Source organism: Dermacentor silvarum, chromosome 4 (genome assembly GCF_013339745.2).
Source record: "Dermacentor silvarum isolate Dsil-2018 chromosome 4, BIME_Dsil_1.4, whole genome shotgun sequence".
NCBI lineage: Eukaryota > Metazoa > Arthropoda > Arachnida > Ixodida > Ixodidae > Dermacentor > Dermacentor silvarum.
The window spans coordinates 8673202-8699641 of NC_051157.2; the positions used below are offsets into that span (position 1 = coordinate 8673202).

At 46.4% G+C, this 26440-nt stretch overlaps 1 protein-coding gene across 1 annotated transcript in view; it reads right to left on the reverse strand.

Moving 5' to 3' along the window:
• Window positions 1–8195, reverse strand: part of LOC119449404 (glutamate receptor 3-like) — a 48414-nt gene extending 40219 nt beyond the window's left edge. The window contains exon 1 of the mRNA XM_037712573.2: window positions 7502–8195. Coding sequence (XP_037568501.1) covers window positions 7502–7613 — 112 coding nt within the window. The 5' untranslated portion in view covers window positions 7614–8195. The remainder of the gene's footprint in view (window positions 1–7501) is intronic.
• Window positions 8196–26440: the final 18245 nt, after the last annotated feature.

The window sequence follows — 26440 nt, forward strand, 5'->3', positions numbered from 1 at the left end:
CTTTGTAAAGTGATCCCCACGTAGAGCACACACGCACCATAGCTTAACTTGCGTGGTGAGAACCTTACCGCTATTCGTTCTAAATTCCCTAAAGCTGATATATTCATTCTTGGCGATTTAAATTACCGGATATAGATTGGCCTAACTTGAGAGGCAAGTCGCGTGCATGTAATGACTTTGTCCAGCTTGTCCTTGATTTTTCCTTTGAGCAACTAGTTCTCCAACCGACGCGCATTACTAACGTCTTAGACCTTGTTCTGTTCTAAAAACAACACCTGAAAGAGTTTGCGCCATTTCAATCACTGATTGGTTCAGTGACCACTCGTTATTGAAATTTACAGTTCGCACACCGTCATGTACGCGTAATCTAACACCAAAACGAATATTTTATCATAAAACAGCAGACTATAATGCTATTAACCGTGATTTACAAAGCTTCTCATCTAGATTTATCGCAACATTTTCTCACCGATCAGTCAACGAAAGTTGGTGCCTTTTAAAAGAAAGACTACTAGGCCTAGCGCATAAATACATACCTCAGACCTCATTTCGCACTAACTTCTCCAAACCGTGGTTTATTAAAGTGTTGAATACGTTAAAAAATGTCGTAGTTTCGCCCGAAAGGCGAAGCATCAATTGCGATAGCAAATTAGTAGAGAGCTATAAGGAGTAGGGATAGTAGTTTTATCGGCTGCATAAACTTTACACATTCGCTTACTGACTGAATTAACAAGCGTGGTGTCAGCGCGCACAAGCAAACATGAGTAGATCACACTCAATGACCGCAGACAACCACTGTCAAAACGCGGGCGTGGGGAAGCGCGGCCGCCGCAGCGAGCGAAGGTTCGTGCGGTCTATCACTTCAACGGAAGCTGTGCGGCGAAAGCGTAGCGCATACAAAGGCCAGAGCCGTGTGGTGATCGCTTTCAAGATGCGGTGCGCGCGACAACACCGACAGCCCGCACCGGCGCAAAGTACAAGAACGCATTTGTTGGCAGAGTAGAACCCGCCTCACCCCCCTCCTTACCGCGCTGCCTTCCCGCTTTGCTCCTTTCGCGTGGGAGATTGCGTCGCCAGTTATCCTTGCGCCTGGTTGCAAGATACGCATTTAGTGCCGCAGCACAGCTCCGCCCCCTCCCTCCCTCCCTCCCTGCCTCCCTCCCATACCCCCACGGCCTTTCGCGCTACGGAAGTCGCGTTTGCTCTCCGCCATGCGTTCGCTCTCCGTAAAGGCGCGCGTCCCTCGCGCGCTTTCACTCACACATACGGCGCCCGGCGACGATTTTATCGCCCTTGGACTTTACACGGAACGTCACGGCGATGGCGACGACGACGGCCACGCGGATGGCAGAAATCCGCTTGAAGTGCCCATATAATTGCTATCGCAATAAAAAGAAACGTTTATACAGGGCAGACAAGAGTGCCAACACGCTAGATTCGTGGAATAAACATAAAGCATGTGAAAAAGCCTACTGCAGTTCCCTTCGTAAAGCAATGAATAGATGGATGCAAAACTTTAATGAAAGTCCTGAGGTACGGGACTCAGCGCGCTGCAAAGCACAAATCATTTTCCGATGACCTCCAATCACTCACAAAAAACAATCCTAACAAGTTCTGGAAAACCATCTCTTTCAAACAGCACTGACACTCCCGCGTTGATGGATAGCACTGGTCTTCCCATACCAGGAGAGCAGTGCGCATCCGTCTTTAACTACTTCATATCCACTTTCACAAGGGAAGACCATTCCAACATGCCACGGATCGCAGACTTAGATTACCGGTATAGGACTCGTATTACCGTAACAGCCAATGGAATCGCTACTTTGATTACTTTGATTAACAATCTGAAATTATCGACTAGTTCCGGATTTGATGGCATTAACACGAAAATTCTAATGCACACAGTAGTCCCTTCCAGTACTACCGTTAGTCATATATTTCAGCAGTCACTGTCAACAGGGGAGCTGAAAAATGATCGGAAAGTCGGCAAAATCATACCCATCTTCAAGTCAGGTGACAAGAGCGATGTGAGTATTACCATACCTTATCATTAACTAGCATTACCTGCAAGTTAATCGAACAAATATTTACAAATGCCGTTCAACACTTCGAAAGTAAAAATTTTTTTAAACATCAGCAGGGATTCAGAAAAGGAGTTTCATGTGAGACAACTAATCGAATTCACTACTGATATTTTTCAATATATGGACAACAATGATCAGACTGACTCATTATTCATAGATTTTTCGAAAGCATTTGATCGCGTTGCTCACTGTCGCCTCATTTATAAACTCTTATGCTTAAACCTTGAATAACTAACAATTTCTTGGATAAGAAACTTTTTGTCATTTCGAAAGCAGTCCACCAGTACTCTTCCCTTTTCAGTAACGTAACATCAGGCGTACCTCAGGGAAGTGTCCTTGGACCCTTATTCTTTCTGATTTTCATGAATGACTTGCCATCTAACATTACATCCAGTGTTCAACTATTTACAGATGAATGCGTTATCTACCGTCAAATCCGCTACCCAGCTGATCATATCTATGCGTTGCGCTGCTGAGCACGAGGTCGCGGGATCGAATTCCGGCTACGCCGGCCGCATTTCGATGGAGGCGAAATGCAAGAACGGTCGTGTGCTTGTGGTGTAGTGCACGTTAAAGAACCCCAGGTGGTCAAAATTAATCCGGAGCCCTCCACTATGGCGTGCCTCATAATCATAACTGGTTTTGGCACGTAAAATCCAAGAAAGAAGATTATATCGCTATTAAAGATGACCTTCAATGTGTCACTAACTGGTGTTTCGATTGGCAAATGACCCTACACACTAACAAATGCAAACTAATGAGATTTACCCGCAAAAAATTCTACTCCATTTTCAGTTACTCACTTGACAATAGTATCGTCGCTAGTCCATCTTCATACAAGTACCATGGCATTCTTTTAACACCGAGCCTTACATGGTCATCCCACATAAAAAAAAATAACGGCTAAAGCATCGAGAGCTCTCGGATATCTAAAACGTAGCCTTCGTAGCGCTTCTTCTCTCACCAGAAAGACTGCCTACCAAACAGTAGTGCAACCCCAGCTCGAATTCGCAGCTTCTATATGGTCACCTCATCAGGCATATCTAATCCACCTTCTGGAGTCGATCCAAAACCGTGCTGCACGTTTAATTGCCAGAGATTATAGTCCATTTTCGAACGTAACTAACATTAAGCTGTCGTTGTCGCTTTCATCTTTAGAATTACGCAGGTATATAGCGTTGGGTTGTCTTTTGCACCAAATCGTGCATAATCTACACCCATCTACTTTACCATTCGTTCGTCCCTCCCGCACATCTAGACGTCTGCATAATCATCTCCGTTTCCAGCACATATCCGGTCACACAGATGCATTCAACTGCTCTGCTTTGCCATGTGCCATTGCGCTTTGGAATGGTCTTCCTGATAACATCGCTGAAATTACCGACCCAGTAACCTTCACACAAAAAATCAGTGCAATAGTTGGCCTACTTAGCTAGCAACCAGCATTTATTTTAGTTTTGTAGTTCTTAACTTTACTATGTATTTATGTAAGCATTTGTGCTAAGTTTGCTGCTTTACTGTATACTGATAAGCTCACAACTGTTAGTTTACCTTCCTGTGTCTTTATTTATCTCACGTTCTCTGTTAATTATTTGATTCTCGTTCTGTTCATATTTATGTAACTGTATAACATGTTTTTTGCTCCACAATTGTTGTTATCTCTGCCGCCACCCTCACGTAATACTCTTTCTGGAGCCTGAAACTGTCTCTTTGCGATGTATTTTCTCTTGCTTCCTTACCTGTTCACCCTATTGGTGGTTACCTGCCAATGAAAATGACTGTCAGCACTGTTCAGTCACAGGCGACCCAGAAGTGTCAAGGTCTTCTACTTTTTCTTTTTTTTACCTATAATAATGAGCTTCCAGATTCGGCTGATTCATATGTAAAGCTTGTCCCGGACGATTGTGCTTATCACAACGCAATGTATCAATCACCTCGACTGGCAAAAGCACCGCAGAGGCTGCGCACCATATGAGAAGTATTTTTGCTTTTCTCGGCTTGTCGTGAAGAGCTCTGTTGTTTGGTGCTGCGTGCTACATTGGTCGCAAAGTTCATCGGCACGCCGGCTTTTTTCTGCGGCCTGCGACTACTGTAGATGACAGCAAATAACGTTTGTCATCCCGTGCGTTCACTTATGGCAGACTGCACATCACAGCGAAACCGCGCGAGAATTCCGTGCCTTGATTATGTACGCGCTGGGAGAGCCCGTCAGGCTGCCCACACGACAGCTTCTTTCTCTCACGTACTCATGTCGATGGAGCATGAAATTAGGTGTACTGAATTGATTACCGAAACATTTCATATGCGAGAGCTGTGTATCTGACTGGACGACTATCGTTTGTCAAACACCCGTGGTGGTCGCTTAGTGGATACGGTGTTGGGGTGCTAAGCACGAGGTAGAGGGGTCGAATCCCGACCACGGCGGCCGCATTTCGAAGGGGGCGAAATGCGAAAACGCCCGTGTACTTAGATTTAGGTGCACGTTAAAGAACCCCAAGGTGGTCCAATTTATTCCGGAGTCCCCCACTACGGCTGCCTGATAATCAGATCGTGCTTTTGGCACGTAAAACCCCAGATTTTTTTTTATCGTTTGTCAAACAGTGAGATGATTGAAAAATTGTTTCCAAGACTCCGACCAACCACGGAGTGAATTTATTATTTTGGAAAGAGTTTTGAAAATCCGGGTCGGCGTTGAGAAAGCTTTTACTATGCAAGGACTATTTCTCGTTGGCTGGGATTTTTGCTGTCATGGCCAATAATTTATTGGCCAAAGCAATTTGCACTGATAATTTCCCGAAACGAACTTGCATTGTGAATCCGTCCCTTCTAAGATTTTGCGAAATTTTGTTTTCATAACAAAGGCTCATAAATGGCGACTGCAGAAGAATGAAGAATTACTAGGCGATAGCTAAATGCCAGCTATATACAAGGTACCCTTAAGAAGCGTAGTTTTATGACTAGACGCCAGGTCACGCATACGTGAGCGAAAGAAGCTTGCGCGAGCTCTGTTCGGTCTTCGAGCAGGTTGGCGCGGTCTTTGACCCCGGGTTCCGAACGCGCGCTCGATCCCTTCACAGTCCAGCACCCTGTGCGAGTGGAGCACGCGCGCCGTCTCACAGGACAACCAATGCTGAACACGTTTTAGCCAAGCAATAGGGTCTGCTTGTGCAAGCAATTCGCGAGCTACGGTGGTTCGTTAAAACAGGGCCGACCAATCGAGATGTCGATTGCATTAGTAGAGAAGGTGGCTTGTCGCCGAGAAAAAGAGCTAACGACGAGAAGTCTATTTTGTTATGCCCGAGGTGCCGATTAGCATGCCCACCACCGCTGTTTGTTACCCACAGTCACGATTAGCCAGAGCCTGTGTTCCTATAGCATAGGAAGCAGTGTTGGTAACTGAGCTGGGTAATTTAGCGAGCTCTTAGTCAGCCTAATGCCAATTTTGCCTCTTGGAATCCTAACGGCGTTTTAGCTATATAAATAGACTTCAATGGCTGATTTTAACGCATCGCCCTCATTTTATACAATGTGGAATATACGCGCGTGCTCGTATGAGTCGCTACTTCTAAAGGTATACCGAAGAGCTTATTTATGAACCGTCTTGGTGCATGGAAGCTGCTCTAAGTAATGCGATATCTTGAAAAATCGTTGAACAATTTAGAAATAGTTTGACCACTGACTCGACATGGCAGGAGGTTAAGATGAGTTTTAAAGATTAATAATGAACAAGTATAGGGACAATTAAAAAAAAGCACGGAGACAAATATTTTGTTTTGTCATAATTATCGCTTACAGACTGTTCGTTATAAATGGAATGTCGGATTGTTTTGGGCTGTGACCTGGTGATATTGTCCAGAATAATGTTTCCAACAGTGGTCTGAAGTGCATTTCTGTATTCTCAAATGAATTAAAAAATCTGTTCATAAGAAGAAGCACCGGTAACAGTGAATGTATCATAGGTGAGGGCGGGATGCCATTTGCGAATTGTTGTATAAATGAGAAGCTCTTTAAATACTGCCCCTGGTCTTTCTTGCCAGGTGCAGGCGGCGTGATAAGTTTACGGAGCACGGCTTCACAAGAAACGGTAATATTCGATAAGTTTGTGACCGTAGCCAGTGCACTAGGCTCTTGACCTATATACGGTGTCCCAGCTAACATTAAACAAACTGTTCAATGAATGAATATATATATATATATATATATATATATATATATATATATATATATCAAGTCTACACGGTACAATATACGATTTTAAGACCTACTGTGTTCGGCTGTGAAGACACTGACAACCGAGCACCGTAAGTCTGTAAGTCTTATAATTGTATCTTGCACCGTATTAAAAAAATCATTAACAGCTTTGTTAACGTTAGCTGGGACACATGGTGTACTTGCACAGGCGGGGAATACCAAGCTGGCTGTGTGCCGAGGCATTGAAAACGTTATGCTTTTTCTTAGCTGTGGTTCGTAAGCTTTTTACGCTGGCTGTACTTCAGTGATCGATTTTCTCGCTTTACAGAGTAGGATCACTGGGGCTTCACCGAGAGATGTAAAGAACACGTAAAGAATGGTGGCCGGGGAACTCGCTGCCGAAGGAGAGCGAATGGATTACCTGTACACAGCAGTTTCTGTACGTGGCGCTATTCGTGCGGCTCATATAACTGACATTATAAGGGGCACACCTAAAAGTAAACATTTCATATACTTAAAGGCTCAGTTTAGAGGACTGCGGGTGGGGTACTCGTCGAAGTTTGCTTTGCTGCTTGTTTTTTCCGTCTTTTTTTTTAGTGCTTTATCACGTCGTATACGGGCTATGAGAGACGTCCAAGGTCCAAGATAATTTTGATTAGCTGAAGCTCTGTAACATGCACCAAAAACTCTGTGCGCGAGCGTCATTGCAGCCTTTGCCCGTCGGAATGCCACCGCCATGGCCTGCGAATAGAACGTGCAGCCTCGTGCTGATGTAGCCAGTGAGTTAGCGTGGCTGGATCTATCTCATTTCCTCTACGTGACACGACTCGCGAGGTGCAGCTTTGAATTGATTTTGAGCCCAATGGCTGCGATTAAGTGATATATCCTGCAGTTGCACTATCCAAGGGCACAAAACGTTTGCTCCATCGCGCCTACCCTCGGTTACAGGATGGCAACGAGACAACTGGGTCCTTGACAATAAGGCGAATGCAATTCGGTCAATCTGGCGGACGTGTGGCACTCTGGAGCATTCGTGAATGGGGAAATTGTTTAACTGAGGCGAATTTTGAGAACAAAAGGCGTACAGTTCGCGTTATCCACTCCTGTTATGGTACATGTGTTCTATGCCACATTTCAGTGCTGCATACATAGAGATTGAAATGCAGCACACGGCTTCGCTAGATAATACCTACGCTTCTGGCCACATACTTTCGCCGCGCTCTTACCTATCTTCAGTGCATCAGAAGCTTGGTACTGAAGGTGGAGAGCCAGCAGGAAGAGGGGCGCCCAGGAAGAGGCCGACCGATGGCCTGCTCGCAACACGCAGCGCCAACCCATGGTCTCTGCGAGCGTACAGGTGCTCCCACAGAGAAACGTGAGCGACGAGCTCTACGAAAGCGTTCTCTTCGCTGCACCGGGCACGCACACGCACACACACACACACGGCTCGCTTCTCTCAGGGAGAGGACGAAGAGCACACCTGGGTGACCGCCGTCACCGCGCAGCCATCGGCGGCCGGCTCTGCGTATCTCCTCCCATGTTCGACGAGCGCCAGGCACAGGGCCACCGCACAGCGATCACAGCCACAGCGGCACTCCTCCGTGTTTCTCCTCTCGCTCCTCTCTATCCTTTTTTTCCCTCCAACGCTTCACGTAGCAGAGCGACGACGGTCCTCAAGCGCAAAATGAAGAGTCCGCGATTCGCGTCCACGCAAACCGCACGAGGACGCCTCGACAGCGGCTGGTATCCCAGAAGAGCGCGCTCTGCGTGACAGGGAGCCCGCTCAGTGGCGTCCGCCGCGGCGAACTGGGGAGACGACGGCCGCCATTACGAGAGCCTCCGACAGTTCGTGGGTGTGGCCGGAGGAGGGGAGAGCTCCCCAAAAACGCGCGGAGAGGAGGGAGCGTCCCCAGCAATATGGCGCCGGCAGCCTGGCGCTGCGGCGGAGCTCTCCAACGAGCCGCAGTCGCGCAGCGGCCCGGACTGCGAGCGGCCCTTCCCCCAGACATCGCGTAGCTCAACAAGCGCTCCGGAGGCGCGAAAGGCGTTCGCTGCAGCGCCCGCGCTGCTTCTCGCTTTCTACGTTTTCCTACGTTGCTCCTTTCCGTTGGCGCGTATAATGCATGCCGTCCCGGCTATCTTCCTGTCGGCAGGCGCATCATTCCCTCCCTTTTTATCGGCTGCTCAAAAAAACAGTCGCTGCATAAAGCTCTCCCGGTCATAGGAGTCACGTCTGCTGTCCGAGCATGCGTTTTATTTCTAGTGCGCTAACCGTGCTGCTTTTTTCATCCCCCGCTGGGCCATTTGCCAGATAATCCGTTGCGCAGAAGTATGCGGCTAGTGGGCGATGATGCTATTCGATGTGCATTTATGCTGTTATCTTACTTTGCACGTACTTGCATATTTTACGTGGTCGAACATTTGCTTTCTTTTGTCAGTACCTCCTCAGAAATGGATGTGTTTCATTTTGTTGTGACAATTTATGACCCTTAAAAACGTTATTTACACCTAAATTGCAAAAAATTCGGTCTCTATGCGGTGTCTATTCGTGTCAGTGCTTCATAAAATAATCTTGACTGCCAAGCGAAATATACTGCAATAGAAAACAGCGCAGCCAGAGAGTAGTGCACGCAACAGTATTATCTCGGAGAAGAAGCCGGACATCGGAGACTTTCAGTTTTGGCTTTTGTACTACCAAGCGCTTCTAATCCTTTACCTGTTGCATATGTAATTAACGCAGAGCAGTGATTACGAAATTAAATGCTCCGTCTAAGCGCAAGCCATATGTGACCTAATGCTTAGCTCTGCGCAAAGATATCGCACTTAAATGAATTCGCCATATAATAATAGAATTTTGTTCCTCATATATTGGAATGAAGATGGACTACAATGATGCTGCTGAAACTCCCAGGGCATCGCCGAGAGGTACATTTGTTCTGATCTCAAGCTCTCGCATTTGATTCGTGCTTATTAAAAGAGGATGGAGAAATTTCTTTAAAATACGTAGGAAAATTGATTGTGCAATGCGGAGTAGACAACTGCTTCATACTAATAAAGAAACACTTCACAGCATAGAAAAAATGAACTGAAAATAAATTACACCTAACATTTGTGCCCATTGTACTTAAAATAAAGTGTTGAAATGTCGTGAGAATAATTTGTACATGGCTACGCATACACCCCCATACTTCGGTAGCACGCTTTCCTTACGTAAACATTACCAGACCTGAGACCATGATCGGCACTTTTTCGCTGTAGCAGTCATGGTGTGCGCTTTCATGCACACCATTAATTCACGGGGCTGTGAACATGACTTTTGGAACACAAGTGCGCGTGAATCATTTCAGTTTCTAGAATAAAAGTTCAGGAGCATACTGACAAGTGAGAGCTGCAGTAGTGTCGCAACTAGTAGTGATACATTCGGCTGGAGGGAGGCGATTGAAAACTGTCTTTGTGAAGTGAAATGTATAACGTCGCAGAGATTTTATAGACAGTTCGTAACGAGACAAACTGACAGCCTTAGTGGCACCGAAATTGAGCGAGTTACGGTGTCTTAACGGTTCTTAATCGCATATTTCGTATTCTGACACCCCTCCTCGACTGGATGCATGTACGGATGGATGGATGTGTGAGCGTCGCCTTTCAAACGGGGTGGTGGCGGATGCCACCCAGCTCGTCCCTTCCATATATCGCTCCTACCTTTCTTCCGTGCTTAGTATTGGCATTAAGGGCTCACGGTTTATGTTAATGAAACATTGCCTCTGAAAAAACAATAATATTGCCCTAAATATATATTCTTTATGTTCGCTGCATTGGCACTAATACTTAAATCCCAATGCCTCGGGCATGTTTCCAACCTCTTCATTGACCTCTAGATGGATACTGCGACAGGTTAACAAAATGTGCCCTATGGCTTTTACAATATTTCCACACGCTACGGAAACGTTGCCGTCATCGGCAAATCTTCTTTATTTTGGAGCACCTTGTTCTCAGATATCCTGATCAGGCTTCAAACAGTAGTGCCCTGCCCTTTGAATTGTCTTATTTGCGGCGATAGCTTTTCGTGGTTCTTCCCAAATCTTGCTTCACATTCCTCAGTCGTTTTTCGAAGCAGATTTTGCTCTGGACCTCCTTGTCTCCTTGTACCCTTATGGTTTTATTTCGCAATCAATTTGGGAACGCTCGAGGCGCATTCACGCCGTTGACGACGCCACCGTCGTGCTATCCCACTATCGACGACGCATGCGTGGCCCACGCGCGGAGGGTTTCTAGAGACATTTTATTTGCCCGAAAAGACACAGAAGCGAAGTGGACGCGCCGTCAACGCTCCAGCGCTCGATGGCGGCCACTGCTTCCACTGCTGGCACGACCGTTGTGCACGCGCACACAATAAGACACTAGTGTTGAGCTACTGCATGTATGCACTGGTCTGAGCGGAACAAACAGTAAAGACAACGTGTTCGAGTGGACTAACCCCGACTGTTTCAACCCGTGCACCGAGGAGGCGCGACGACACTGGCGGCGCTACTCTTCACCACGCGTTGTGAGACGCCTGCGGGGACGCTGTCCCAGCAGCAACGTCCTTGTGTTGCGATAACATTTCGCCTGCACCATCCGAGGAGTTCAGGCACAAACCTTGCTCTCGTTGTCAGTGCTTCGCCCTCCGGCCAGAACTGCCACTTGTTTTCCTTGCGCACCCACAGCTAGCCTTTCAACATCACTTCAACTAATCTCTAGTCTAGTTTGCACTTCCGATTTTTAAGAAAACAACGTGTTTCTATTCAGGAATCTCATCTCCTATCTACACTCCTCGCACTATCCCAGACTTGTCGGGCCGCCATGGTGATCGATGTTTCACTATATGGCGGCGTTTCTCTTGCCTTTCGCTCTGAGTACATGTTTTACCATGTGATCTCATCGCAAGTTGATTACAACGCCCCCTCTGGAACTAAGGGGTTACTGTGCTTTAATGACAGTTTATGGCAATTCATGAGCCAATATTTCGTAACCAAGTGCTCGCGGCGTCTGCATTAAAATGCACTGTAATGAAGGCATGTCCATAAAGCAACTCTTCGTCGTAGGAATGATCAATGAGTGTTGTTAAAGCTCAGTGTCTGCTCCAGCCGATGCTCGAGGGGTGGTGCCTTGCATCACTTGTTCGATTTTCTAGGCATGTTGGTGAAGTGGTGGTTAGAGAATGGTTCTCTTACGAAATATATTTACCATAACTAGCGTAACGTGAGCGCTGACAGTTTCAAGGGCTCTTATATTTACCTTTATATTTTAGTTGTCAGAGGATGTTGCTTAAGCAATATCCTCTGTGTACAACAGAATTCTGTTATATTTGCAAATACTTCAGTAAGGGCAGAATTACATGTTCGAAAGCTAGCTGCTTGGCAATGTTAAAATTGACTCCTACTTTTACCATCAACAGTAACCTCTATTCGAACGAGCGCAATAGTAATATAATGACAGTGCTTATATAATTGGAATGCTTAAAAATAAACCAAAAAACATTGTAGCACGTTGTGAATATTTTTCCAGTGGTCCATATGAGCACATTCGACAAAGACGCGATCAGAACGAGGGTATTCATACCGGGCCGTCATACATTTGTAGGTTAGTTGGTGCAGTGTGTAAATTATAAGTGCATCTTCGCGTGCACGCGCTCACAGCTTTAATGCTTTTGTGGTGGAACAGTTCTATATATACTTGCAGTAAACATATAGCCCACGTGCGTTGGGCGTTTAGCTTCTGCAAATTCACCTTTTATTCCACACTCTGAAATAACACTCGCAGGAAAGAAACGAACTGTACACGCTTTTTAGCGGCGTTCTTCGGAGGCAGTGTGATTCGCACTCAGCACCGATTACGTGAGTGTGTGCAGTGTTTCCTCCTGTTCCCCGTAGCACAATTAGCGTTCAAGATTGAACACTTGGACAGCACAGAGCAGCATAAGTGACCTAAGATTGATCCTTTTCTCAACACAAGAATCGACCGTCTCGCGGCTTCCATTCTGCCTCCTCATTGAAGCATATGTTTAAGCCATTACAACGTGATCGGAGGTTTGCTCGGTTTACCGAAACCTCGCAGCGTTAAGCTCAACAAATACGTTTGCGCAGTTAGCGGCTGTCGCTCTCTTTACGCCTAATACACCTGCTCTCTGAAGAACATAGCTCCGCTCTTTGAGATTGTGTTTCTCTCGAAGCATCTGCACATTGCGTGCGTAGTTTGAACGTATACAGCTTTACGAAGACAGAGCTCGCCCAGCTACTGAATACGTGGGGCCTTATCGTTATTGGTCGTCGCACGCGTAGTGAGGAATGAGCAGAATATCTAGATATACTGCAGCCAAGGTGAGCCGACCACAGCTGATGCAACCACAGCTGACGTGCAACGGCCCGCGAATTCGGTCGGACAGCGGATGCCAGCTACGCAATGCTGCGCTGCTTTAGCAAGATAGACGCAAGGAACAGTTGCGCGCAATAATATGCACCGTGGCATGGGTGTTAGCTAGATTTCGTGTGCCGACCCACTCAATGGGCATCGGTTCCCTCTCCTCCGCGACCAACGCCTTCTTTGGTGGCACCACAGAATATCGCGATGGAAAGTGAGGGGAAGCTGCTTTGCGTTTCCGATCGATACGACAAAGCGGTGTCGCTGCCGGGCCAGCAGGACGAAAAAGTTGAGCGCCGGGCTCCGGTGGACGAGACTTGCGCTTTCTCTGCGAATGCCCTCATGGCCTTCACGGGGGGCGTTTGCTTTTCTAATGCGACCCTTTGAGATTTGTTATCTTGCTCTTTCTTTCCTCCCCTCCTTCCTATCTTCTATGTTTCTGTCTCCTCCTTTCTGAAGAGCAGGCAGGCGTCGTGCCCCTTCCGGCGGCAGATGCCAGCCTTCTCCTCGCTTTCCCTTGCCTGTCAAATGTATATATGTTTTCAAATCAAATAATAATAATAATAATAATAATAATAATAATAATAATAATAATAATAATAATAATAATAATAATAATAATAATAATAATAATAATAATTATTATTATTATTATTATTATTATTATTTGAGGTAGTTAGGTAGGTCCCTGTCTCGCCTCGTTTCGGACCCTTTGAATAAAAAGTCGCAGTTTTGCCCGAAAGGCAAAGCATCAATTGCGATAGCAAATTAGTAGAGAGCTATTCGGAGTAGGGATAGTAGTTTTATGTAGTAGCAAACATGAATAGATCACACTGAATGACCGCAGACAACGACTGTCAAAACGCTGGCAGCAATCGCAGCCGCCGCAGCGGGCAAGGTTCGTGCGGTCTATCGCTTCAAAGGAAACTGAGCGGCGGATGCACAGCGCATACAGTCCATACAGGCTCCTGGTCAGAGTCGTGTGGCGATAAGAGACCGTGCGGGCGACGGCCACAGCCGGGCAAAGTACGAACGGAGTTGTTGGCAGAGTAGAAGCTGCGCCCCCCCCCCCCCCCCTCCCTCCCGCGCTGCCTTCCCGCTTTCTTGCTTTCGCGTGGGAGATTGAGTGGCAAGTTCCCCTTACGCCCGATTGAAAGATACGCCTTTGGTGCACGAGCACAGCGTCGCCCCGCCTCACTCCCGCCCATATCCCCACGGCCTTTCGCGCGACGGTCGCGTTTGCTTTCGGCCGTGCGCTCACTCTCCGTGATAGCGCGCGCGTCCCCCGCGCGCTTTCGCTCGCGCATACGGCGCGCGGCGACGATTTTATCGCCCTTGGAATCTATACGGAACCTCACGGCGACGGCGATGACGACGGCGACGCCGATGGCAGAAATCCGGTTGAATTGTCCATAGAATTGCTATCGCAATAAAAGAAATGCGTGGTCGACGATGGGATCGAACGTCCGACTTCCAGCATAGCAGCCCCAGGCTCTACCCATTATACCAGCTATGCGAAATTGTACCGCCTTCGTGTGCGGCCTTCATTGTACTGCCAGGTCAAACAGGTCTAACATTTCCGCGCCGCAATACAAATGTCAACGTTGCTTTAACGAACACCACAGGATCACAGGGCATACACATAGGTACGTACGGTTGCATACCACTTAGCCACAGATGATGTCATAATTCAGGTTTATGTCGCTTACGCCCGTCCAATAATCGGCTTGTGGTAAGCTCGCGCCGAACGACCGAAGTAGAAGTCACGCCGTCATGTGATCGTCTTCGCCATCGTCGTCATCTTGCCGTCATATATGACGACAGTAGCAAGATGACGACGTGTGTGTGACGCGACGTGATTCACACGCTTGCGTCACACACACGCACACAACTACTCCATTTCCGCCTGGTAAAGCACTGCGGAATCCTATCGATGATGGATAACCAGTGGCCTGCGAAATGCCTCGCACAACATCGATTCCCACAGTGCGTGCATAGATCTGCATACTGGCGGCGCAGCGGCCATCTGCAGCGTGGCGGAGAAGAACGAAGCAGGGGCCCTATGACGTAAAACTATTCAAGCTTGGTTTTATACCAATCTCCTGGACATGAAATTTACGTAACTGCCGACGCAAGTATCGGGCGGTGACCCGCAGCGTTGTTTGAACGCCGAATCAAGCGCCCCCTCGCTTATATATGTGATCACTTTCGTTTGCCTTCAACGCAAATAGCATTGCCGACCTAGACATGTTTTCCCTGTAGAATTGGCTGACAAGAGGTGAGGAGAAATGGAGCGGGTTTCGGCGGGGCCGAGCTAGCGCAGTGAGAGTAGATAACCGGATGAGGAGGGCGGGCGTCTGGGATTAGCCCGCTTCCTCTTGTTTAGCTTGCCGTGGCTTGTCGAGAATCGCGGCGACGTGCAACGGAATGTTAAAAAATGCCGCTACAACGGTTCCTCAGCGAAGAAGAGTTGGCAGAGCGACCTCGTATACGTGTCAAAAGGGCTCGACAACATTAAACTTTTATTTTATAAAAAATTTTTATTATACGCAAATAAAGCCATTCTCCCCGGCAATGCCGAGCATCCAGTGTCATGCAGAGCCATCGGTGGGCAGACATCATCTATTCTTTTCAGAACGGGGCAGTCTCCGGCTAATTAAAAAAATAAATCAGTTTTGTTCGTCATATTAATGCGTCTTTAATGCGTTCACGTCACTTTGACGTTAGTTCTCGCGGTTTTTTTGACGTTGGGTGACAGACAAGCGAAGTGGCTGCAGAAAACATTTTCACCAATCGCGGAAGGTTAATCGCGAGAAAGGCGTAGAATCATAAAGAAATGTGTTTCTTTTGTTCGGTCTAATCGCGCATAACAGTGTGTACACGTCATATCAGATTGGGAGTTTTCGCGGTTTAGGTCACTTCACATGACAAGCAGGCAAAGGGGGGGGAGGGGGGGATGGCTCGAAATATTTTTGACCGATCCTAGAGGGCTGATTGTAGAAATGTAATAGAAATAGTTTAGAATAGCTTTACGTTACAGCGCCCCAGATGCGTTCGTGCTTGCACCCACATTAGCTCTGACGTATTCAAGCGTGAATGGAAGTATATGTGCGGCCTGCACTGCACATGCACGTGCACATACACGCCTACGCACGTTCACATATAGGGTGTTTTTCTTTTAAGAAAGCACGATTCTTTTCTTGAGCTGGAGTACTCGAAGAGGCGTACACTACTCCTACGAGAAATCAACATGCATAATTAACTTATTGACAAAATTTTACGAATAAGGTTTCTTGCTAATTACTTTACATTGCAATTTTTGCTAATTACTTTATTGCAATTTTATAATTGAAGTTGGTGAGTTTGTGACGTACGTCGACTTGGAATGAATTACGTGGATAACTTATATTTTATTATCACTGATTATTGTCTCAAAGCGAAAATTCAGGGCTCTGACGGATCGACTCTAGTTCGACAGCACTGGTCCTGTGTTCTTCCCTTTTTGTGTTGCCTTCGTTTTGCGCGCTGACCCAAAGAATGCATCAATTCCAGCTCGCCCAGCTTTCCGTGCACTTTACTGCGACTCTTGTTGATCGAAAGCGAACACGCGAAGCTTCCCCACTGTACTATAGTATTTAGAAACGGCTGCTTGCCTTTGTAGAAGTACAGCGTGAAGCTGAGTAGGAACGCCTAAAAATTAGTTACTAAAGTAAAATGAACTTACACGTATGTGCTTTCTCTCTTTCGGGTACAAAAGCGCAGTGTCTGTCGTCTTTCCCCCCTTTGGTTTCATATAAATGAAACCATATATGAAATAACGGCTCCTCGGACAGCTACGTATTCAGGTCCTATACAGTATAGGTGGGTTAATGCGAGGTATGTGTTTTGTAAGTCCTACCAGTACATATAAGTTACAGCACCACCACGTTCCCAAGTTCGCTGTATATCGATTTCTGCAGTTATGCAACCGACTGCTGATATGAGTTTTATGCAAGCTGTTTCAGAGACGCAGGAAGTGCGGCCAATGTGCAGAGGAAAGCCGTGGGGGTTTCAGGCCGGGGAAAGGGGGACGATATTGCTTGAGATTTGCTTTCGTGCCACGGGCATTGTTTGTACAACAAATGTACCAGCAGAATTAACTGTGCGATTGGCTGGGTCGTTATTGTCCTTTTTCTGCAGAAAAATGAAACTAGCCCTACAAATACGTCACGATGTGCACGCGGCTCACGCTGAACGCGGAAACTTACGTCAGATTATCGAAACAAGGCATTGCGATTGGTGAGTAATGTGGAGACTCGGAGCTACAGATGCGAATAGGCCAGCTCGCACCTCGAAGCATCAGAATAGACAAAAGAAGCTCTAGGCGTGGCTGGGCCGGGCCGTGGTGTGGACGTTGCGAATTCCTTGCAGCACTTGGAAGAGGGACCTTTTATGAAATCCGGGTGCAGATGGCTGCCGTGGAGCAGTTCAGGTGTTCAGGAGGTGACACCGCAACCCACACCTTTAACAAGCGATGTTTTGTATTTGAATTACCTGGCGTCAGTCAAGCTTAGTTTCGAGAACAGAAAAATGCCTCAAGGACTGAAAACTATTGGGGGAGACGAAAACATAGTCTTTGTAATCGCAGGCTTATTATAAAGCATTTATTTTTCCAATATGTTTAAAGAAATCTTATATCATCATCATCATCATAAGCCTATATTTATGTCGACTGCAGGACGAAGGCCTCTCCCTGCGATCTCCAATTACCCCTGTCTTGCGCTAGCTGATTCAAACTTGCACCTGCGAATTTCCTAACTTTGTCACCCCACATAGTTTTCTGCCATCCTCGACTGCGCCTCCCTTCTCTTGGTAGCCATTCTGTAACTCTAATGGTCCACCGGTTATCCATCCTATACGCATTACATGACCAAGAAATTCTATATAGTACTACTGCTGATTTCTCCAGGAAATCATTGACGCAGATGCTCCCGAAGCCGAAATTCATGTGTCTGGATTTAAAGCTGCGTAATAGTGCAAGCTACGTCAAATCTCGCCACTTAGAGCACAGAGAAGTGGTAAAGCCTATAGAGAAAGAACTTGTTTTTCTTGTGTTGAGGAATGTTGCGAGGTTGACATTTGGGCGAGATAGTACGGTTACATGATAAGTGAAGCTTGCGCGAACACAAGTAGAAAAGCGCCAATCAAGATTTAAAAATAATAAAAATGTGGTTGATCCCTCTTATATAGGAATCGGTATAGAACACGAAAGTGAAACGTGTCTTCACAGAAGTAGTGTAATGTTTATTGCACATTGATATATAATGTCTATTGGTGTTTTGTGGCTAAAGCGCCCTTAGGCGTTGATGCACCCACGCTGACGCCTGGTGGCACGTCTCCTCCATCACGACTACCAACGTCGATGACCATGAGCAACCGTCGTGCATATGGAAGCTGCACTACGCTGCACACGCTAGCACAACGCGAAAGACGAAGCACGTAACTGACACACTAATACAACGCGCAAGACAAAGCACGTAACTGAATCGTCACCGAGTCAAATCAGCGCGTACAGCGCGTCGTAATTGCAGCCTCCGCGATCAACTTCAGAAACATTTTCAGAGCTAATTGCGGAGGCCACGCTCCGCTGTGATGATGATGATGATGATGATTTATTGGCATCCCCTTTGAAACGGGGCGGCGACAAATAGTCACCTAGCCTGCTTGATTTAATCAGGTATACTATACATGTTCTTTATCTTGCATTTTTGTATACCTATCATTATTTTTCTTTTTCAAAAATTTACCTTGTACCGCTGCCTATGATTTTAAGAGATCAGGTCGCATCCATCTTTTCCCTACTTTTTTTCCACCAGTACTCTAATCGTCTCTTGCTGATCTCTACGGCTGATCTGTTTATGTTTCCTTCCACTTTAAACCCAAGCGCTTCTGGGAGTTGCACGTTACCTACGGTTCTCGCTGGGTGGATCCCGTCGCATTCCATTAGGATGTGCTGAGTGGTCTCTGGATCTTTACTGCAGCATACACATGTCTCATCTAATTCCGAATATTTGTTCCGATATGTTTTCGTCCTTAGGCAACCGGCTCGAGCCTCAAATAGCAAGGCACTGCCCTTTGTGTTATCGTACAGATTTTCCCTTCTAATTTCTTTCTTCTCATTCTTGTAAATCTCCATTGTCCTTTTCGTTTCCATTCTTTGCATCCAATTCACGGTCTCTATTTCTCTCACTTTCTTTCTGATGACCCCTGGTTGTCTATTTACAGTTTCGATTATCCTGTACTTGGTTGCCAACTTCCTTGACCTCTTCCTCCATTCTGTGTCCACGCTTTTCATGTAGAGATACTTGTGCACTTTAGCCGCCCATTTATTTTCATCCATGTTCCTGAGCCTTTCTTCAAAACTAATTTTGCTTTGTGCTTCTCTGACTTCAAAAGAGGCCCAACCCATGTCTCCATGCACTGCCTCATTTGTCGTATTACCGTGTGCTCCCAAAGCCAACCGGCCTACTGATCTTTGGTTAACTTCCAAACCCGCCAATATATCCGATTTTAAGCATATAATGGCATTTGCGAATGTTAGCGCTGGCACCATTACTCCTTTCCAGATTCCACGCACCACCTCATACTTATTGTGGCCCCACAGTGCTCTGTGTTTCATTAATGCTGCATTCCGCTTCCCCTTTATTTTCAGATTATCTTGGTGGTTGCTTGAGTAATTCTTTCCTTCGTTTATGTGTACGCCGAGGTACTTATATTGCTTCACTATGGGTATTACTTGCTGTTGAATTGACACCACGAAGTTACTCGTGTGCTCATTAAAGATCATAATCCCTGATTTCTCTGTGCTAAACTTAAGGCCTAGATTTGTCGCTGCGTTCCCACAGATATTCGCAAGTATCTGTAAATCTTTTTTATTGTCCGCTAGTAGCACAATGTCGTCTGCGTACATCAGTCCAGGGATCTTCTGTTGCACCATTTGTCCATTACGCATGTAGGATAAATCAAAACCTAATTCGCTGTTTTCCAGTCGTCTTTCTATGCCCTTGACGTAAAGCGTGAACAACAATGGTGACAGAGGGCATCCTTGCTTCAATCCTTGGTGAATTCCCACCATTTCATTTCCTTTTCGGCCTTCCCATGCCACTTGTACTTGGTTGTCTCGATATATCTCCCTCAGCAGCTCCACGAAATCGTCATCTATGCCTTCGTATTGAAGAATATCCCACAACAATTCCCTGTCTACGTTGTCATAAGCTCCTTTAATATCTAGAAATGCTATCCATAAAGGTCTTTTCTGAGCTACTGAAATCTCTATGCACTGAGTTAGTACAAACATATTGTCTTCTAAGCGTCTGCCTGGCCTGAACCCATTCTGTAGTTCCCCCAATACACCGTTTTCTTCCACCCACTTCGACAGTTCTAATTTTATGGCTTGCATTGCCATTCTATATATCACCGACGTTACTGTAACTGGCCTGTACGAGCTCGTCTTATCCTTATCTCCTTTGCCTTTGTAGATAAGATTCATCTTGCTTTCACGCCATCCAACGGGAATATTCTTTGTTCTAATCACTTGCTCTATGGCATTAGTCAGCAGTGCCTTGCTTTTTGGACCGAGGTTTTTGATTAGCTGTATTGGGATTTCATCGGGTCCTGCTGCCGTGTTGTTAGGGACATTTTCTGCTGCCTTTTTCCAATAAAAGCTTTCTATGCTGAATTTTGATCTCTCAGGCCTCTCTGTTGTTGCTGGATCTGTTGTCTGAACTACGCTTTTTCTCGTACCGAAGTTATGCCTGATAACGTCTGTGATGTACCGCAGCGCATCATCGCCTTCATAGATGTTACCGTCTTCATCCCTTATAGCCGTTTGCGAGTTTCTAGTTGGAGCTCCGAGTGCTTTTATATGGTTCCAGAATCTTTTTGGGGCGCCTTTGTCTCTTTTGTGAATGTTATGCACCCAACGTTCACTTGCGCATTTAATTTTCTCTTGCACGAGCTCACTCGCAACCCTTTTCTTTTCTCGGTACGTATTCCATCTAAGGAGCACCTCTTCTTCTTGTAATCCCAACTTTTTGGCTTCTCGATGAACCCTAGATGCCTCTTTACGCTCTTCTATAGCTTGTTTAATTTCCTTGTTCCACCACTTACGTGGTTTCCTCTTTCCAATCCAACAATTGTATTGCCGTGTCCGCCTTATTTCATGCTGCATAACCTCCACCAGTTCCTTATATTCCCAGACTGCTGTAGGAAAAGCCTCAATTTTCTTCTCTATGTTGTTTGCGATCTCTGTTATTTGCTCGTCATTCATTTTTAAAAACTCTGAGGCTATTGGTTCATGTTCTGCGCTGGTATCTCTCCCAAACTTTAATGCTAAACGTCTATGATCGCTTCCCAGGCTATTTTTTCCATTTTCGTCTATTATCATTTGGTCCAGTTGTTCGTAGACCATTTCTGAGACTAAGGCGTAGTCGATACATGACTGCCTGTTTCCGCATTGCCACGTTACCTGTCCATGACACTTATTCTCCCTGTTAACTACTATAAGGTTCTGTTCATCACACAAATCCAGCACTAGAGAGCCGTTGTAATCAGTATATCCGTCTAAATCGTCCATGTGCGCGTTCATATCTCCCACTAATATCACCTGGCCCGAGTTACTGAACTCATTAATATCGCTTCTAATGCAATCGACCAATTCCTTATTTTTTTCCCTGCTATCACTACCTGTCCACAGGTAAGCTACTCCCAGCCACGTCTTTTTACCTTGCCATGTACCACTAATCCATAAATGCTCTTTACATGTCTCGTTTACCCTTCGCCACTTCAGACCTCGCCTAATTAGTACGCCTACGCCTCCGCCTTTCCTTGACCCGGTCATTCTGTTGCACCCTTCCCATACAAAGTTGTCAATAACAGGCGGCTGCTCCAAATCTCGTAGATGCGTTTCGGTCAAGGCGTACACACTAATCGCTTCATCATTCAGTTGCGTTTGAATTTCCAGCCATTTTTCCTGCTTACGACCACCCTGCATGTTAATGTAGCAAATTTTACCTTCTCTATTCTTATCCTTTCTGCGTCTTTTCCTGACTCCTGGTCGCCTAATTCTGCCCTTTACTGGTGTTTCGCTATGTTCAATACTTAATCCTGCTTCCTGATTGCCTGGGGCCCGCCTAAAAAAGCTACAGCTCGTGCCGCGAATCGATTTCCGACCGGTGTTGCTACACTTTCACTAAAATGTATCCCGTCACGCACAAAAGCGCCTTCGCGGCCTGCTCGGTGCACTTCACGGTTGATGTCAATGACCGTAAAATTCATTGCTTTAGCTAGAGTCCAAATTTCCCTGTTTACTGCAAGAACTGCCCTTTCAATTTTATAACCCTGCCTTTCAACCTCTGGCACCGTGCACACCGCGATTTGTACTTCTTTTGAAACATTCCGCAGGTCGGTGACCCCTTTGGCTATTTGCTTTGTGATTCCTGCTCCTCGTCCGTTCAGTACGTCAATCACTCCGCCCATTATCACCACTAGGTGTCTCTCCTCCATTGTGTCCCACATGCGTTCCTTGGCCTTCGCGATCACCTCTCTAATCGGCTTTCCCGGAAGCGCGCTAACCTGGACTCGTTCGTCTGCCCCTACCCTCTCTGCTATCGCCGGTTCTACTTTACGCATGTTGGAATCCCCAACAAACACAACTCGACGCTTTCCTTCCCCCTCACCGCCGAAAGCTGCCCCCGAAGTCACAATGCCCTCCCCTCCTTTCTTATTCTTGCCCTTGGCTTTGTTTTCTTCCCCGGCCGCGTCAGTGGTATCCCCTTCGTGATTATCACTGACGTTTCCGCCACTGCTTCCCGGCGTGGCGGGTTCGGCTGTCTCTGCACTCGCATCGGAGCCAGCTCCGTTCGCGGTGCTCGCCTCGATGCGTTCATCAGTGCTTTGCAGAATGGCGGTGCTCAGCTGGATTTCTGCGTTAGCTAGCTTTTCTTCTGCCTCCTTCCTCTGCTTCTGCTCGATTTGAAGTTCCTTTTCTAGCTTTCCAACCCGCTTAGCTAACTTATCCTTGTCTTGCTCTAGGCGGTCTAGCCGCGACCCTAGCACACACATCCTACAGATAAAATCTGCACCATTCGCTTCGCGTGCTGATTTAAACCGCGTTTCTTCCAGCGCGTAGGAACGCTCGCACTCAGAACAACGCACGCGTGGGTTCCCCCTAGTACCAACCATCATCTCGTACTAACAAGGCGTAGATGTGGAAAAGAAAAAAAAATTTCTTTACCTACTTTTATCTAAGCGAGAAGACCAAGAAAGTGAGAAAGCATTAAAATAATTTATAAAGATTGTTTGGCTAAGCTAACCCTCCTAAAAAAAACCAAAAAGTGAAATATAAAATAACAAAACTTATCTCTTTGGCACGCTGCTCCTGCTGCGCTGAAATGGCACCTCGACTCGACACGTCCGCTCCCGTCGGCTTCACTCGTGAGAGTGAAGCTGAGTACGGTGCTGTGCTGAGTACGGTGAACGCCACCTAGCGCGTTTCTAACGCGTTTGTGCTAGCGTGTTACGGCGTTGGTAGTGCTTCTTGATGCCAGCGTCCCTTCGAATGCTGGCATCGAGGCGTCGTAGTGCTGAGACCACCGAAGCGTTCACTGTCGGTGCGCGTTAGTGTCATAATGCAGTACTTCTCTTTTCTGCTCGTAGGCGGCGGCACCGCCCCGAGCAAGAGCGCGGGTACACGGAGGAGTGTTAGATATATAAGGCGCGTCTGTGTAGCTCTCTGCAAATGCGTTTGTGGCGCAATGGGTTAAACGCTCGGCGATCTATCGTCGCGGACTGAGAGGTCGTGGGTTCGATTTCCAAATTTTGCATGTTTGTGGAACTTTTTCTTCTGGTTTCTTTCTTTGTATTATGTTCTATGACGTATTTCCATGACGGAAATACGTCAGTGAAGTCTTGGTGGACCCCGGCATAAAACACTTTCGTGTTAAAAAAAGAAGAAAAGAGAGAAAGAGAGAGAAACAGAATCATCTTATGAATGCTGAAAACGTGTGATATAAAGAAGAATTATAAGGAAAATTTACTTTGGCAACGCAAAATGCGTTTTTATTTATGCTGACTACCACATTATAGTTGAGCGTAGCCATATTACTTCTGTATTTTGGAACGTAAATTCTTCAGCAGCGCGGTTACGGAACACCCAGAGGTTCCTTCTATGTGTAGCTGGATTTTAATCCTGCAACTGCAACTCTCGCTCCGCTCGATCTCATTGATGAAGGTGCACTGGTCTTCACTGGCCGAGTAATGTGACGGGCAGATTTATCTGGAGATTCGGAAAGCATGCTATTCATAGTCATCTGGGGCCAGATTCACAAAGATTTTCTTTCGTAAGTTCGTTTTGCCATTGGCTGTGCGCCTTCGCTAATGATATGTGTGACATCCGGATAGGCTAAAATTCTTTCTTACGAAAAATTCTAGCGTAAGAAGTTTTTTGTGCATTCGGGCCCTGAAGAATAGTATATAAGGCCGCCACGTGTGAGTTACCCTGATTATTCACGCTGCGGCATGCTATCCAGGCAGTATGGGCCGAGGGGAATGCGTGAGAATTCTTTTCGGGAGTGGGTCGAACTGGGCTGGGCTGGTTGAACAGCCTAGAATTCGCAACGAAGTGCATAGACAAAACACGCCGCGCTGACTGACTTTGCGGTTATTCAGGGCTGTGCCTGTCGTCTACACTTCGTCCCGTGCTTTGCGCTGCGTGTTTGATCCTCTTCATCATCGAAAAGCCTTTGAGTTGCGGTGTTCAGGTCACGGCTTCCATCCCCATCTGTAGTTACACAGTGAACAGCCTTTTAAATGCGAAGCATTTCTTGGCGAACATTTGCTACTTTGACTAGTATCTATCTATCTATCTATCTATCTATCTATCTATCTATCTATCTATCTATCTATCTATCTATCTATCTATCTATCTTCTATCTATCTATCTATCTATCATCTATCTATCTATCTATCTATCTATCTATCTATCTATCTATCTATCTATCTATCTATCTATCTATCTATCTATCTATCTATCTATCTATCTATCTATCTATCTATCTATCTATCTATCTATCTATCTATCTATCTATCTATCTATCTATCTATCTATCTATCTATCTATCTATCTATCTAGCCGCCTACGACTTTGTGCTCTCATCGTCGTCTCGTTAACTTGGTAGGTACCAAAATTGGCATAGTATGACAGGAGTGTATGATGAACATGAGTGATCTGTCATGACATAAATGTCATGACAGTTCATGACGCATGTCATGGCATAAATGTCATGACAGTGACCCAGCCAAAAACATTAACACTCAAAAACCACTGAAATGGGTTCCGACGTAGGTACTAAGTAAAGGAAACACTAAAGGATGCTGGTAGAACTCATAGTCATGAGCTTGACTCAGCAACAATGACAGTGACTCAACGAAAAATGTGGTTGATCCCTCTTATATAGGAATCGGTATAGAACACGAAAGTAAAACGTGTCTTCACAGAAGTAGTGTAATGTTTATTGCACATTGATATATAATGTCTATTGGTGTTTTGTGGCTAAAGCGCCCTTAGGCGTTGATGCACCCACGCTGACGCCTGGTGGCACGTCTCCTCCATCACGACTACCAACGTCGATGACCATGAGCAACCGTCGTGCATATGGAAGCTGCACTACGCTGCACACGCTAGCACAACGCGAAAGACGAAGCACGTAACTGACACACTAATACAACGCGCAAGACAAAGCACGTAACTGAATCGTCACCGAGTCAAATCAGCGCGTACAGCGCGTCGTAATTGCAGCCTCCGCGATCAACTTCAGAAACATTTTCAGAGCTAATTGCAGAGGCCACGCTCCGCTGTGCTGAGTACGGTGAACGCCACTACCAACGCCACCTAGGTGGCGTTGGTAGTGCTTCTTGATGCCAGCGTCCCTTCGAATGCTGGCATCGAGGCGTCGTAGTGATGAGACCACCGAAGCGTTCACTGTCGGTGCGCGTTAGTGTGATAATGCAGTACTTCTCTTTTCTGCTCGTAGGCGGCGGCACCGCCCCGAGCAAGAGCGCGGGTACACGGAGGAGTGTTAGATATATAAGGCGCGTCTGTGTAGCTCTCTGCAAATGCGTTTGTGGCGCAATGGGTTAAACGCTCGGCGATCTATCGTCGCGGACCGAGAGGTCGTGGGTTCGATTTCCAAATTTTGCATGTTTGTGGAACTTTTTCTTCTGGTTTCTTTCTTTGTATTATGTTCTATGACGTATTTCCGTGACGGAAATACGTCAGTGAAGTCTTGGTGGACCCCGGAATAAAACACTTTCGTGTTAAAAAGATTAACAGTCAAAAACTACTGGAATCGGTTCGGACGGGGGCACTAAGTGAAGAAAACACAAAGACGCCGATGCAAAAGCCGCGCGCGCGACCGAGTTGCGGGGTGTGTTTGTCGAGGCGCGCTTAGGCGCGCTCGTCGCGGAATGCCATCTATGAACGCCCTTTGAGACTCGCGTGCTGTCGCGCGAAAGACGAGGATGGCAGTGGACGCCGGCGCTCTCGCCACTGGAGGAAGCACACGCATTACGAAGTGGCTTGCATGTATAGTCACCTGGGCTACAACTACGGATGTTCCAGTTATTGGCTCTGTCCTCTAGGAATTTATGCAATGAAATAACAAATTATATCTTCACTGCACCAAATGCATGCCTTCAAGCGCACCATTTTTAAAATATAGCGAATTGCTTCT